This window comes from Pezoporus flaviventris, unplaced genomic scaffold (assembly GCF_033815535.1).
Source record: "Pezoporus flaviventris isolate CSIRO_AGI_PZ_B2104156 unplaced genomic scaffold, CSIRO_AGI_Pfla_v1 ptg000004l, whole genome shotgun sequence".
In the NCBI taxonomy this organism is placed as follows: Eukaryota; Metazoa; Chordata; class Aves; order Psittaciformes; family Psittacidae; genus Pezoporus; species Pezoporus flaviventris.
This window is the reverse complement of record NW_026892552.1, coordinates 1,606,691-1,620,978: the sequence shown is the minus strand read 5'-3', so window position 1 is coordinate 1,620,978 and position 14,288 is coordinate 1,606,691. Positions and strand designations below refer to the sequence as shown.

Below are 14,288 nucleotides of genomic sequence, written 5' to 3'. Positions count from 1 at the left end.
CTAAAGAAATCCATTATCTGTACCATGAGGGGAGATGACTTAATCTGTGACTTTGTGGCATTAATTTTAGTTGTGTTCAAAGCCTTGTTTTTTGTTTGTTTGGTTTTGGGGTTTTTTTGGGTTTTTTTTTTTTTGGTTTTATCCCATTGTCTTCTTGTTATGCATATGGGTTACTGGAAAAGTGAGGATCCTTTTGCAAATCCTGGCTCTTCAGAAGAGCTGTAGTGGGAAGAGGGGAAACTGCTTTCCTCTCTGGGAAGCCTGGGCTGATGCCTCAGCTACACAATTTTACTCAATGTGCCTATTCCTATTGAAATGTGGCTTTATCACTGCCGGCATGTCCCTGCAGGTCCAAGGTTTGGTTTCTACCACCCTCTTGTTCTGGAACAGCTCCCTAAATTTAGGACAGTATTTGACCCTTGTGTTAATCTAGGAGGGGCAGGCATTGCTGATCTGTCCCTTTGGGATAGGAAATGACTTTGTGCCATTGAACACAGAGTTTCTGAAGGAGATAAAATAAAGAAATTATCATACCCAATGTGTGAGGGTGGGCTCTTTCTGGATGACTGCAAACACCTCCAGCGGGCATACTAAAACCAAGTTACCCACAGCCTGTTTGTATCCACAGGAAAGGACTGTGAAATGCTTGCTGCTGGTCTGTGCCTTCTGCCTCGCTGACTTTGAAGGCAACAAGAGTGAGTCTTCCTGTACACTGTACCTGCTGGGTCACAGATGGGTCTTATGGAAAGGAGAGGTCAAACCCTCACCTGACCTGTGTCCAGGTTCCTCATTCAGGGCACTTGCTGAAGGCTGCTATAGGGAGATAACACAGCAGGATTCAAGGGGAGGCAGGAACTGGGGTGCAAGAGCCAGAAAAATAGGCAGAAATCTCAGGTTCTCCATTCCCACCACATGCAGTATATAACCTGTGGAGATGGGCACAGTGGCCGTGACATGCCACCTCTCTCCTTGCTAGCTGGTGGCTGGCTCCATAGCTCTGAGCCAGATTACAGCCATGCTAAGGAGCTCTCTCAGGCCCTCACTCACATCCTACCAGGCAAGCCAAGGGGCAGATTCTTCCTCAGATGAGTCTGCCCTGGCTCTAGGCGAGGACCTCAGCCCTAGTGAGCTGTGCAGGGCTTCATGCTGTGAGTGAGTTTGCTCTCGTGTCTCTCACAGGGGAGATGTTCTTACTAAGTTTCAGCTTTCTCACCTTTCCTTTGCTGCAGGGCTGCTGGCAAGCCCCTGGCGAGTGGCTGCCCTGCGTAACAAGAGGAGCCCGAATGCCTGTCTGCCAAACCCATGTCAGCACCAGGCACACTGCCAACTGATGGAGGACAGACCCATTTGCAACTGCAGACCGGGCTTCACAGGGGCGTTCTGCCAAGGTAGGGAATGCTATGAGCCTTCACCAGTCTGTCCAGGGGCACTAGAGGGAAGGGTGATGGGCATGAGGCACTGGTGTTACCATTGCTCTCCAGTGTAGGCTTCAGGAGCATGTCCTAGCTTCTGCCTGTCACCACCAGAGTGTCCTGAATACACATTGGTACAAAACCCAGTTGCAGGCCATTTCTTTCCTCCCCAAAGTCTTCATTCCTTAATTCCTTGGTTGCCGAGAATGCAGGAGGGCATGCTGTAGAGCACAGCTGGTTTGCAGTGTCAGAACAAGCACACATACTCCAGCGCAGCTCCAGTGAAGCCTCTTCCAGACACTGGCCAAAAGCTGTCTCCATCTGCAAGATTGGATCTTTCTCTCTGCCTTGTGCCCTTGGCAGGCTGCAGTGATTCTGTAGACAGCCCTTAAAAGGAGCTAGACCCACAATACCTGTCTTTCATGTCTTGAGCTTTTAAAGACTGTGTCTGTTCAGGGTAGCAGTGGCCATGGACTTTTGCTGGTCTCAAGCAACTGGGAGAAAGTAACAGACCCACATTAACGTCTGTGTATTTCCACAGGTTTGTCTTTTGCCCAGTGTCTGTGAAGAGCCCCACCAGCAGCCTCCAGCCAGGCTGGGATGAGGGTCTGCTGAGCTCAGTAGGACTGTGCCACCCCATAGCTGAACTAGGGCTCCTTCAGGCCTCTTCCCTATTGCTATTGCAAATGGCTTTTTCCCCTAGATGTGGTACTGAAGTTGACCTGTGAGGAAGGGCGAATGAAGATGATAGTGAGGAAGGAGGCATTCAACCTCCTGAAGATCCCTAAGCAGCTTGTCCACTTGAGGAACCAGGCATGCAAAGTCTCAGAAATGGAAGAAAGGGGTGAGCTGTTTTTTGCAGCCACTCTCACAGGTGAAAACCACACTGCCTGTGGATCAGTAATTCAGGTAAGGATCCAGCAGAGCCCCTCTGCATAGTTCTGAAGCCATGGAAGGAGCAGACGTGCAGAGTGTGCACAGCAAAGGGGAAGCCCCAGAAGCTTCTCCTTTGGTATCGTATGCTGCAAATTTCTCATTCCCCTTAGAAGGCTTCACTGGGGCCATCAGAAAGCTCTAGCTGTCACCTAGATAACAGCCCACAGGTTTCTGGTAGCATCCTTTGAGCTCTGCAATCCTGGCTGTAGCCCCTTAGTCCCTCACTTGATTCATGGGTCAGGGAGTGTTCAGAGGAACCAGTGCTCCAGCTTTGCATTGCCCTCACCAGTGGTCAGTCTGCTGATTCCTGCCTGCCCTGGTGATGGTTGCCAGCAGCCTCTGGACATGGGGCCTGAGGAAAACCCCAGCAGATATCCAGGCCTGGAGCAGCTGAGTTGCAGCACCTGAAGTGGACCTTAGGGCTCTATGTATGGACTTAGACATCTGGAGACTTGAGTTCTGTGTCATTCCAGCAAAACGGCTCCCACGTGTCGTACTCCAACGTCATGGAGTCAGGGTGGGATACACATGGGGTGGCGATCCCTGAGAATTTTCAGCTTGAGCTGAATTTCTCCTGTGACTACGCCTATGAACGAGTGGTGAGACTGCCCGCAGGTCCCACTACTGCTGACAGGTGAGTGGTCCCTCTTTACCTTGCTGCTGAGATGAAAGAGCTTGCAGAAAAATAGATGCCTTCAATGAGATGATCTGCATAAGCCCTGGGAAGCCACTAGAGAGCTCTGAGATCAGGCTGCCTCCCTTTCTCTTCCCGAAACATTTTTTCAGCATGAGGTTTGGGCCTGGGGCAGAGACACAGGGGCATGCACAATCTACCTTTCTCTTACCTTCACTGCTTGAAAGCAACTATCCAAAAAATAAAGGGTGGGAACTGGGAGATGCCCTACCCAGGGCCCTGTAAAGGTGCAGGTCAGGACCTCTTTAGTTGCCTTTCTCATAGCCCTCACTGGCCAGCTTGTCAATGGGAACTCCTGGAGCTCCTTGCCTCTGTCCGCACACGGTGTGGACATACCAGCCCAGAGGCAGCTCTGGGCCTGGATCTCACCTGAGGGCAGAGGCACATCCCGAGTCAATGCACCTCTGCTGCTGGCCTGACTTGTGCTATGTCCTTCCTGCTTTATTCTGTATGTGAGGTCTCCTTCTCTCTTCTCAGGCCAGCGCAGTTTGAGGTCAGAGAAGGACACTTTAATGTCAGCATGAGACTGTACAAGACTGCCTCCTACCTCCAGCCCTATCACCTGCCAGCTGAGGCCGTCCCGATCAAAGACACACTGTATGTTCTGCTGGAGATAGAAGGGCAGCACCAGCTCAGCTTCCTGCTGAGCGTTGAGGGCTGCTGGGGCACAGCAAGCACAGATCCCTACCAGGAAGCGCAGCACAAGCTCATTGAGGAGGGGTGAGTGGAGGGCCTATAGTGCAACTGGTCTCCTTGCACCGTGAGCACAGACACATCTCTTTGCTGGGTGCTAAGGACCAGTTGCTATGAAGGAGCAATGACACCATCATTTGCATGGGTGGAACCTATGGTGGACACCATCATTAAATAGGAACACCCCCATAGATGATCCCTCTAATCACTCTAAACTGAGCCTCGTCTCCTGACCCTGCTCTGTTGCCTTCCCTCCAGCATCACTTCTGGCCAGCAGGTGAGGCAAAGAACAGGAAGGGGAGAGGGGAGACCTTGCTGCAATATACAGAGAGGTCTCTGCTGAATAGCTTGTGTTGGCTGCAGCTAAACTAAAGCCAGTAACATGGATATCTGGGAAGTGGGAAGACAGCCAGGCTCACTGCACCTGTGTAGAGCTTTGGCCGCACAGGGCAAGATACTTGCCACATGCTCCTGTGCTGGTAACAGTTCCTCATGGAGCTGGGCACAATTCAGAGTGCCAAGAAAAGGCATCCCCACCAGCACCAAGACAGTAATAGTTCTGTTCAGCAATGCCTGGGAGCTGCCCCCAGTCCCCATGTGCTTGGTGTCCCAGGTTGGGATGCTCCCCCTTGTTTCCCCCTTCTGACTCAGCCACGGTGTCTCAGGTGTCCCTATGATGAGACAGTGATATACCTGAACAGCTTTGGAGAGAGCGCTACTGCCAAGTTCAGATTCCAGATGTTCCAGATTGTCAGTTACACCAAGGTGTTCCTGCACTGCCGTGTCCAGCTCTGTCTCCCCAGCGGCCCAGAGCCCTGTGCCAAGGTGAGCTCTCCCAGTGGTCTGCACCATTCCCTGGCCATGCAGAGGGACCTGCCTTCCCTGATCCTGCTGCTTGGAGAAGGGGCTGTGCTCTGGTTTTGGATGCCTCAGCACAATAAACACCTCCCAGCAGCAGGAGCTCAGCACAGCACTTTGAACTAAAGGTACAAGGGCTTGAACCCAACAGAAAGCTCCTTTCCCTCTTCCTGCTGTCTTTTGGGTATTTGCAGACAGAGAGGCTTATGCTAGGACCTGGGCAGGAGCAGGCTCTTGACTGCTCCCAGGCTGCAGCCCCAGTGGTACTTCTGCAGGGGCAGACCACCAGGATGTGCTCTTGCCCCAATGCAGGCTTCTCCCCTGCCCTTTGGACCCAACACCCTTCCCTTGGTTTTGTCCATAGCAATGCCCTAGGCACTGGAGGAGCAAGCGGGCACTGGCCAATGACTACAGTAAGATTGCCTCCTATGGACCAATCCACGTACTGGGAAAAATGACCAACCACTCCAGGAATGACCAAAAGGACCCAAAGGGTATGTATGTCCCTCTGGGGAGGCCAGGAGCAGCTCACAGACTCTTTCAACTCTCTAGGCAATGCCTGGTTATTTAAAAGCACTGCTAAAGTCGCTGCTCTGCACAGGAGCATGAAGTCTTTCAGGTGTCACAGCCATGCAGTGTGTGCTCCGGGAGCCAAACTAGCACGCAGAGCTTGGCTGTGATGAGCAACTCCATACCAGGCACAGGTCGGGCTGAGCAGGGTGGGAAGAAACTAGGAGCCAGGCAAGGAAGTCTGGGCTCTCACACTATATCTCTGTATCAACCCAGCAAGGCAGGCTTCTGGGCACTGAGGTCAATCGAGGACCAAGCCCACTTAGTAGCTCAGATGTAGCCCAGTGTAGCTCAGACCAGCCTCATGAATGACAAGCTAAATGGAGCCCCCAGGCAGTGGGTATGGGTGGAGTCTCCACATGAGGCCAATTGGGATGACTGAGTCCTGTTATTAGTGCCCTCAGGACCCCAACATACCCCTGGCTGCAGTGGCTCTTATCTCCCCAGCTCAGCCCCAGCCAGAAGATGCTGTGTCAGGGCTCAGCAGTGGCTCAGGGGCCCCATATGTGTAACCAACCTTTCTCTTCTTCGACAGGACACAACCCATGGCTCTCTACGACCCTCCTTGTGCTGTGTACTCTCACTTTGCTCCTTGTGATTGTGGCAGCTACCAGCACGAGGCGTTGGCTGGTGTAGAAGGCAGATGTTCCCAGAAGCTCCATCACTGGCAGTGTTCAAGGCCAGGTTCGATGAAGTCTTTGGTGATATAGTCTAGTGTGAAGTGTCCCTGCCCATGGCCGGGGGGTTGGAGCTAGACAATCTTGAGGTCCTTTCCAACCCTAACTCTCCTATGATTCTATGAAATAAATGTGACAGCAACAGAGAGGCTTCTGCATGTGATGATTGGATGCAAACAGTGCTTCAAGAATGAGCCACATCAGAGTGTCTTGGTTTCCTATAGCATTCCTGGGACCTTGTTATTCCTTCCTGGCCCGTGCTCTCAAGCATCCTTATTCACTTATTCAAAACTTGCTTTTCCATGCATGCATGGTTGAGTTCATAGGAAATTTTGATCAGCTGTGCTGAGTATGGTCACAGGTCAGTCCTGCCCAGTGTGTATCTCAATAATGGTTGTATTATGGTGCTTAAATAATGAGCACACAGAGCAATTCTTAGGTTTATATCCCTAATGAGCAGTAACATTACCAATGACTAATAATTAACTTCTTTGCAAAGTGTGAGTTTCTCAGTCCATCTACCCTGAGTGTGGAGTGGGCAATACAGTTCAAGGCTTTAATTTTAACTTTCTAAGCATTTTAAATACTTACTGATATGTATGTCTGCATTGTTATAACACTATATGAGGGTGGTGAGGCGCTGGCACAGGTTGCCCAGAGAAGCTGTGGCTGCCCCATCCCTGGCAGTGTTCAAGGCCAGGTTGGACGGGGCTTGGAGCAACTTGGTCTAGTGGAAGGTGTCCCTGTCCATGGCAGGGGGTTGGAACTGGATGAGCTTTAAGGTCCCTTCCAACCCAAACCAGTCTGGGACTATATGATTCTGTGATGGAAGGTTCCTTCCTCCTTCCCAGAGAGTCACCCATGGGGAGCTGGAGGTGCCCACACTAGATGCTTGCCCACCAAAGCTGGACTTTGCATGGTTCTGTGTGACACAGATGTAGCATTAGCAGAGAAAGGGCTGCTCTGTGCATGCACATATATATATATATGTATATATATATATATACACCTATCCATGGAGATTTCATTCTTCATTCATGACAGATTTCTCCTTTCATTCATGATAAATTCCCAGCAAGACTTTGTCATGGTTTAAGCCCAGCTGGTAACTCAGAACCATGCAGTTGCTTGCTCCCTCCCCCCCCCCCACTTCTTCTTGCCCCCACTCCCAGAAGAATGGGGAGGAGGATCGAAAGAATGTAAGTCCCATGGGTTGAGATAAGAGCAGTGCAGTAACTAAGGCATAACACAAACCACTGCTGCTGCCACCAATAGTAGTGACAATAAGAGAAATAACAAGGGAAGAGAATACAACCTCTCACCACCCACTGACCAATACCCAGCCTGACCTGAGCAGTGATCTAGCCCTTCCTGGTAACTCCCCCCAGTTTATATACTGGGCATGATGTGCTGTGGTATGCAATACCCCTTTGGCTAGTTTGGGTCAGGTGTCCTGTCTCTGCTTCCTCACGGCTTCCCCTCCTACCTGGCAGAGCATGAGACTCAGAAAGTTCTTGGTCAGAGTAAACATTACTGAGCAACAACTGAAAACATCGGTGTTATCAGCGTTGTTCCCAGGCTGAAAGTCAAAAACACAGCGCTGCACCAGCTACTAAGAAGGAGAAAAAATGACTGCTACTGCTGAACCCAGGAAAGACTTTTACCCACCAAATCATCCCTAGTATAAAGCAAATAATAATATTGTGAGCATCAAAGACTAAAATCAAACTGCTCAGAAAGCTGACAAAGGTTTAGTACTAAAACAGAGGTAAAGAAGAGGAGTGGCCATGTGTACATTCAGCTGAAGCATGGTGACTTCCTGGAAATGGTTGGGAAAGGAGGGATATTCAACAGATCCCTGCCCAAAGAGCTCAGCCTCAGTCTGTTTGGAGGGGATGTATCACAAAGAACCTCATGGGATTTCTCTGTTTCTGATGATTCCCAGATCTGAACCTCCTGAGTCTGGGCTGGAGTCAATCAATCATCCCACCTCCAACAGCAGAAAAACCCACCACTGAGCTGGTCCAGCACCAGAGGCCATCTCTAACAGAGTAGGATGGCCCCATCCTGGCTGAAGGCAGATGGTTCATGGGTTCCACCCTTGCCCCCACATGAGCCTCTGGAGAAGGAGATCAGGGGCACTTCAAGACCTTGGTGCAGCTGCAGCATGGAGGGACTTTGGCAGAAGGGATGTCTCCAGAACTCCTTGCCCACAGCAGGCTGACTGAAGCAAAGTGCATCTACTGCTAAAGTGGATTATGCCCACTGAAGGGTAAACTGAGGCATGGTAAACTGAGCCCTCATCCTCTGTGGGAAGCTGCACCTATTGCAATTGAGGCATGCTCTCAGCAGGGGCACATGCAGGCAGGGAGGTAGGTGCAGCCAGCAGCTAGTCCTGGGAGGCTGTGGTGGCTTTGTCAGGTCTGATGATGTGGGAGAAGGAGCCAATGGTCTCCTTTGCCTTTGGGTAGTAGAGAACAACCAGCCAGATGAATATGAAGATTCCTGCAGGGAAAGGAAGTCAGACACTCAGCAGCAGGATATAGTGGGAAGCATCCTGCTGGGATGCTGCTGGCTCTTCCCTGCCACTTTCAGGGTGTTCCCCCAGCTCACTCCTACTCTAGCAGGAGGGTCTCCCCACGATTCATGGTGAGCCATTTGGCTGGATCATGCCCTGGGTGGAAAATGTCCCTCTTCCTCTGCTAACAAATTACTTCCTTTGAGGAAAACCACCCACAGTGGAGTGGATGTGGTTGGGAGCCATGACCAGCTCCATGCTGTTGGCTGGGACCTGCTGTTTCCCTGCCAAAGGGAAGTGCTGGGAAGATGTTGGTGCCTTGGGAACCCTAGTCAAACCGCTACCAGGCTGGTTCCTGCTCCTCCATCTTCCCCACCCGAGCCCAGGATGCCCAGCTTGGAGCCAGCCCTGACCTTGGAGGGAGTTGAGGATGGTGAAGAGGTGGAGCATGGCCACAGAGGAGGTGCCATGGGTGAGGAACGCCAGGGTCCAGGTGGCTCCCATTAGGCAGAAGAGCCCCATTGCCACCAGGACCACCTTCCAGGCCTTGCGGTCTCCCTGTACTACCCCTGTGCCCTGCAGACTGCAGCTCTTCTGGATCACCACCGCAAAAACAGCTGTGTTGAACAGGAAGATGAAACCAAAGTAGCCACAGTTGGTGATGTAGTGAACCAGAAGATGTTTGGAAGTGATCCAACACCTGAAAAGAGACAACCACAGTGCCTCCAGTGGCTCTGCTAGCCCCAGCAGCACCCATGAGAGGCTCCCCAGGGGCACATGTTGGGGGATGCAGGGACAACCTTGTGCTGGTGGGGTTTTCCAAGGCGGGAGTGAAGCAGGGGGGACAGTGGTGTGTATCTGCTGCCCTCCTGTTGCTCAGCTGCGAGGAGGGAGCCTGGGGAAGCTCCATGTGACCCTTGGATGTCTCTCCATGGCCTGGGGGCTGCAGGCTTAGCACAAGAGGTCGTGGTTACCACAGCTCTGGCTGCTGTGTTGCAATCACAATTGGGAAGCAGAAGTGCAGCGTAAAGCCGAGCAGGATGGGTGCAACCGACCACCCCAACCCTCCCAGCAGGACCAGGTTACTGCTACCCCTGCCAAAGGGCCCCCTAATCCCTGTGGGTGCTGGGGCATGTACAGGCGGGCTATGACCTGGTGGTCCATGGTCTGGATGCTGTATTCTCCATAGTTGCTGATGGCTCCTGCCACCCCCACCACAAGAGCGGGGAAGCCTGGAAAAAAAAGGGAGACACTTGGGGGAGGACAGGAAGGCAAGAAGGAAGCAAGGTCATCCCCTGGGGACTCTGCATGGCCCCGGGTGTGCTGGCCTCCAGGAAGATGGAGCTTAGGGACCCGCAGAGGTTGTGTAAGTGCTGGGGGCACAATGGTTGCTGCTGGGATGTGATGCGGAGAAGGAAGTACAGTGCTGAGTACCAAGGCTCAATGTGCCTCCCATGGTGCTGTGGAGGACGGTCCGCAGCAGGGTGGAAGGTGTGGATGCCCCAAGCCCGTATAGGACACTTCTTAGCCGTGACCACAGCATTTGAAAGAGCTGTGGGCAGGACAGGGGCTTGCTCATTCTCTGCTCACTCTTCCATCACCCAGTTTCCCCTCTGTTTGTAACCTGTTGCCTGCCTCTCCCCCATCTCTCACTGAGGCTGATGGTGCTCACCCCAGCCCACCAGGCACAGCTTCACCAGGTAGTTATGGATGTAGGAGCCAAGAACCTTGACAAAGAGAAGGTAGAGGTGACAGCCCTCCAGTGCCATCCCGGTGAAACAGCAGAGCAGGCAGTAGTGGGTGAACCTGCCCACGACCTTGCAGGGCCCTGGCAGGGTTCCAGCAGAGAGCCCGCTGTTGAGCAGGAAGGCCAGGTTGAGGAGGAGCAGGGGGCCCACCAGGTTTACATGCAGCCCCAGCTTGATGCAGGGTCTCCTCGGACCTGAACTTGCACGTGAGTGTCCCCGGGGGAGGAGGAAAGGCAGGGTCACAGCCGAGCAGTGCCCTGTGTCACAGCAGGTTTATGCAGGAGCACCAGAACTGCCCTACACCCCTCCCAGCCTGATGAGTCCCTAGGGCGATGCTGGCACATCCTACCTGAAGAAGATGCAGAAGGCAATGGTGAAGATGGAGAAAGCCACAGCTACCCCGCAACCAGCAGTGGCAACAGCCATCAGGGCTTGTGCTGTGGACCTATCCAGAGCTGGGTTCTGTCAAACACATGCACTTTGGGTTAGACAGACCCTGGACCAACCTAGACAACTTGACTGCAGCTACCAAAGCCACAGGGCTGCTGACTTTGGTGGCTGCTGCAAAGACTCCAGGCAAGCCCCTGGTCTGTTACCCCAGAAGGTCTCTGGGGGCAGTGGGGCAGTGGTGGCTCAGAGGACATCCTCCCTGGGGTGGGGTAAGGGATGAGTGAAGGTGACCATGGTGGATCACTGTGAGCACCTCCAGCAGCAGACAGGACCCCAAGCCTTGCTGCTCCAGAGCCTGCACTAGGCTGGGGGCTGTTTTCTCCAGGTACCCGCTCCACCGAGTTGCTGCTGCCCTCCTGAGCTGGGCTTGATTTTGGGACCTCAGTTTTCCCAGGAGCAGCTGTAACTGTCCCTGTGCAGCTACTGGTGGTACCCAAGGGGCCACCATGGTGGGGCATATAGCACAGACAGACAGGAGCTGTGGGGAGTAGGGTTGTCACCAGGAGGAGGGTGAAGAAGGTGAGATGGTCACAGGAGCAGTGTATCCCCTTGTCCCAGGTCTGTGTGTCACATCCGCTACTGCTCCAGCCTCCTGCCTGCCCTGAAACAGGCACAGGGTGATGACCCCAAGTGCCAGGAACAGCACCCACACCCGGCCCCAAATTGGCCCCAGCGAGGATCAGACCTTTGCTGGGATCCCAGAAGACACATTGTGGGGTGCTTCCCTGCAAGGGGGGAGATCAGTATCAGCCAACACCTCAGTGAGAGGCAGCAGGGGAGGGAGAGAAGGAGGGCACGGCTGACTGACATGGGGCAGCCGCCCATGGGCAAAGGTGAGCTGCACAGGGTCCCGCAGACCGGAAATGCTCATCTCTCCCAGTGTGATGCCCACCATGGTGTCGTCCAGGACCTGCCCTGTCTGGTTGACCTCCTGTGTGGGGGCAGCGCTGCCTGAGCCAAGCCAGCAGGTAGCGGCAACCAGATGGATGCCAGCAACACTGGCTCATACCTGGAACATGCCCAGCTGTGGGATGTTGAGGACCGTCACCACCACATGCACTGTCTGGCTGCTCAGGGACCAGAATATCCCCCGAGGGAGATAGATTTTTCCTGCCTTCCCCTTCCCCGTCACATTCAGGATCCTGGGGTGCTGTGGCAGAGAAGGGTGGTAGGTGCTGGCTGGCAGCATCACCTCTTTGTTCAGGATCCACCAGCTTTGCTCCAGGCATAAATTCAGCCCTGGCTGGATGGGTTTTGCTCAGCAACATCAGCAGGATCCCCAGGGCAGAAGGGGAGAACTTCATCCCTAGCACCCAGCAGGAAAGGGGCAGAGCTGGGAGTAGGTCCCAGGAGAGCTCCAGCCCACCATCATCCCATCGGATGTGGTTCCCTGCGACATCCAGATAGTGGGAAAGCTGGCATGTGGGCACGAGGCACAAGGTCCTACACGTTTCCTTCTACCTCCCCCTCACCTTGATCACCAGCTCTTCAGGGAGGCTCTTACCTCCCTAACACTATTTCACATGACTTCTTGCCAAGGGAATCTAAAGCTGATGTTGGTCCATGATGCAACCGCAGAACAAGGTTGAGGAAGAGCACACCATGGTGCACCGAGTCCCGGGGCAGTGACTGAGGTATGCTCAGAAGGTACAGGCCCTCTGAGCAAGGGAGAGGGGCACGTCTCACCTCCGTGGGGGAAAAAGCGATGAGGACGTCCTGGGTGACAGCCCTGCTGACGTTCAGGAGCAACACCTTCACCCCAGCCAGGTGACTGTGCAGCACTGGCCCCACCACCTGCAGCAGCCTGCAGGGCAGGAGGGGTGTGGGACCTGTGGCATGGGGGGCTGAGCCTCCAAGCCCTGCTCAGCCCAGCCTGCCCTCACCTGAGCCAGCGCTCCCGCAGGCAGGCACATGTGGGGTTGCCTGAGCGCCCCAGCTCCTGGCAGCGCTGGGGCAGGTCAGGGCTGAGTGTCCTGTCCCCTCGCTCCTCCTGCTCCACCGTCATGTTGCAGCACTGGTGTTGCCCATCACCCTGCTTCAAGGCTGCCCAGGAGGGAAACAAGGTGACCGCTGGGCAGTGTGGCACTGGGGGCATGGGCAGGGATGGGGGGAGCACTCACCAGCACAGATCTCCTGTCCCCTGGCAGCGTCTGGAGGAAAAGCATGTAGGGAAATGGGGGGAAAACCCCAACATCTCAGGTCAGCCCTCCCTCTGCCCCGACAGGAGGGGAGGCAGCAGAATCTGGCAGCTGCCAGGCTCAACAGGAGCAGCCCTTCAGTTACGTGGGCTTCAAAAACATGGACAGCATCAGCGCTGGAGAAGTCAAAGCCACCACATCCAGCCCCTTGGTGGCTGAAGATGAGACCCTGGGCTGCTGGTCTCAGGTTTTGAAACAGCCCCAGAAGCAAACCCACCTGACTGCCAGCTCTCCACACATCCCAGCAGAAACGCTCCCTCCTGGCCCAGCCACGTATCATGGTGAAACCCTGCTGTGGTCTTTGAGTCAGTGCTTTCCACGGGAAAACTCACCACCAAGCCTGCACTTGCCCACATCCCTCTGACCCGTCACTCACCGGGCAGCACCGGGAGCAGCAGGGCTGTGCCCAGGAGCAGGTTCATACTGCATTGTGTGGTGTCCGGGCTGCTCCCAGCCATCCCACAGTGCTCTGCTCCTCATGTACCAACAGCTCTGCTCCTCCCTGGGCTCCCCTGAGGCTTGTGACTGCTCCTGAGGCAACGGCCATCTCCTCATTTCCCTTCTGAGACCCTCTCACGCCTTCCTGTGACCTCCTGCCCCAGCTCACAGTAACTGTCAGAGTCACGTACTTTCCTCCTTGGCCACTTCCATCTGACGTGGGGCTTTTGTCTTTCCCCTTTCACTCGCATCCTGCAAATCCTTGGTTGACAGTCCCCACCAGAGTGACATGTTAGAGCATCCCTATCCCAGCCCTTTGTAGCTGATCTTTAAGGTCCCTTCCAACCCAACCACTCTATGATTGTGTTACTCTAGGAAACGGGGCATGCCACTGGGCTTTGCTGTGAGCTGATGGGAATGAAATATCCCCTTTGTGGGAAGGTTCCCCCTACCCCAGCCAGAATCCCTGCAGAGGGGGATAGGCCACAAGTGCAGCATTGTCCAGAAGATGAACTGGTGGGATGAGAGACACAGTGCTGGGTTTGCAAACAGCACAGCCAGGATTGCTGCATTCTGCCCTGCAAGCACTCAGGAGATTCCTGTCCTGCAAAAAACTCCCTCTTTGGATTCCCATCCTTCAACAGCCTTCCTCTTCGCTGGGCAGTGATGGTCATAGAATCACAGAATCAACCAGGTTGGAAAAGACCTTTAAGATCATCAAGTCCAACCGTTCCCCAGCACTGCCAAGGCCACCACTAAACCATGTCACTGAGGGCGTCATCTACACAGTTTGTGAACACTTCCAGGGACAGTGACTCCACCATGGCCCTGGGCAGCCTGTTCCAATGCCTGATCATTTGGGGAAGAAATTGTCCCTAACGTACAGTCTAAACCACCCCTGGTGCAGCTTGGGGCTGTTTCCTTTTGTCCTATTCCTTGTTCCTTGGGAGCAGAGACCAGCCACATCCTGGCTCCATCCTCCTGTCAGGCAGTTGCAGAGAGTGATAAGGGTATCCCTGAACCTTCTCTTCTCCAGATTCCAGATTAACCCACCCCCCCCCCCAGTTCCCTCAGCCATTCCCCATCACACCTGTGC

General features: G+C 53.9%; 3 protein-coding genes across 3 annotated transcripts; 1 reads left to right on the top strand and 2 right to left on the bottom strand.

Annotated features, from left to right (window-relative positions):
• The first annotated feature begins 435 nt into the window (after positions 1-435).
• On the top strand, positions 436-5,799 carry LOC133265102 (uromodulin-like). The gene is made up of 8 exons (XM_061445305.1): positions 436-695; positions 1,230-1,388; positions 2,116-2,321; positions 2,822-2,982; positions 3,520-3,762; positions 4,401-4,560; positions 4,958-5,087; positions 5,771-5,799. Exons 1-8 carry the CDS (start codon positions 563-565, stop codon positions 5,797-5,799), a joined length of 1,221 nt encoding a protein of 406 aa, XP_061301289.1. The 5' UTR covers positions 436-562.
• A 1,773-nt stretch (positions 5,800-7,572) lies between these two features.
• Positions 7,573-10,436, bottom strand: LOC133265153 (adhesion G protein-coupled receptor G3-like). The gene is made up of 3 exons (XM_061445425.1): positions 10,031-10,436; positions 9,497-9,590; positions 7,573-9,058 (listed from the first exon to the last, which is right to left on the bottom strand). Exons 1-3 carry the CDS (start codon positions 10,125-10,127, stop codon positions 8,551-8,553), a joined length of 699 nt encoding a protein of 232 aa, XP_061301409.1. The 5' UTR covers positions 10,128-10,436; the 3' UTR covers positions 7,573-8,550.
• LOC133265152 (adhesion G protein-coupled receptor G3-like) lies at positions 10,181-13,089 on the bottom strand. Its single transcript, XM_061445424.1, has 9 exons — positions 12,677-13,089; positions 12,440-12,599; positions 12,243-12,360; positions 11,566-11,706; positions 11,365-11,487; positions 11,242-11,281; positions 11,057-11,157; positions 10,449-10,568; positions 10,181-10,305 (listed from the first exon to the last, which is right to left on the bottom strand). Exons 1-8 carry the CDS (start codon positions 13,032-13,034, stop codon positions 10,452-10,454), a joined length of 1,158 nt encoding a protein of 385 aa, XP_061301408.1. The 5' UTR covers positions 13,035-13,089; the 3' UTR covers positions 10,181-10,305; positions 10,449-10,451.
• Positions 13,090-14,288: the final 1,199 nt, after the last annotated feature.

Coding starts and splice junctions, on each gene's coding strand:
- LOC133265102 (XM_061445305.1), top strand. CDS start 563: ATGACTGCAAACACCTCCAGCGGGCATACTAAAACCAAGTTACCCACA. Junction 3,763..4,400: donor CACAAGCTCATTGAGGAGGG/GTGAGTGGAGGG, acceptor ACGGTGTCTCAG/GTGTCCCTATGATGAGACAG. Junction 4,561..4,957: donor GCCCAGAGCCCTGTGCCAAG/GTGAGCTCTCCC, acceptor TTTTGTCCATAG/CAATGCCCTAGGCACTGGAG.
- LOC133265153 (XM_061445425.1), bottom strand. CDS start 10,127: ATGGCACTGGAGGGCTGTCACCTCTACCTTCTCTTTGTCAAGGTTCTT. Junction 9,591..10,030: donor GCTGTGCCTGGTGGGCTGGG/GTGAGCACCATC, acceptor TTTTTTTTCCAG/GCTTCCCCGCTCTTGTGGTG. Junction 9,059..9,496: donor CACCAGGTCATAGCCCGCCT/GTACATGCCCCA, acceptor GTCTCTTTTCAG/GTGTTGGATCACTTCCAAAC.
- LOC133265152 (XM_061445424.1), bottom strand. CDS start 13,034: ATGATACGTGGCTGGGCCAGGAGGGAGCGTTTCTGCTGGGATGTGTGG. Junction 11,488..11,565: donor CACAGCTGGGCATGTTCCAG/GTATGAGCCAGT, acceptor GCCCCCACACAG/GAGGTCAACCAGACAGGGCA. Junction 10,569..11,056: donor CCTTCTTCACCCTCCTCCTG/GTGACAACCCTA, acceptor TGTGTTTGACAG/AACCCAGCTCTGGATAGGTC.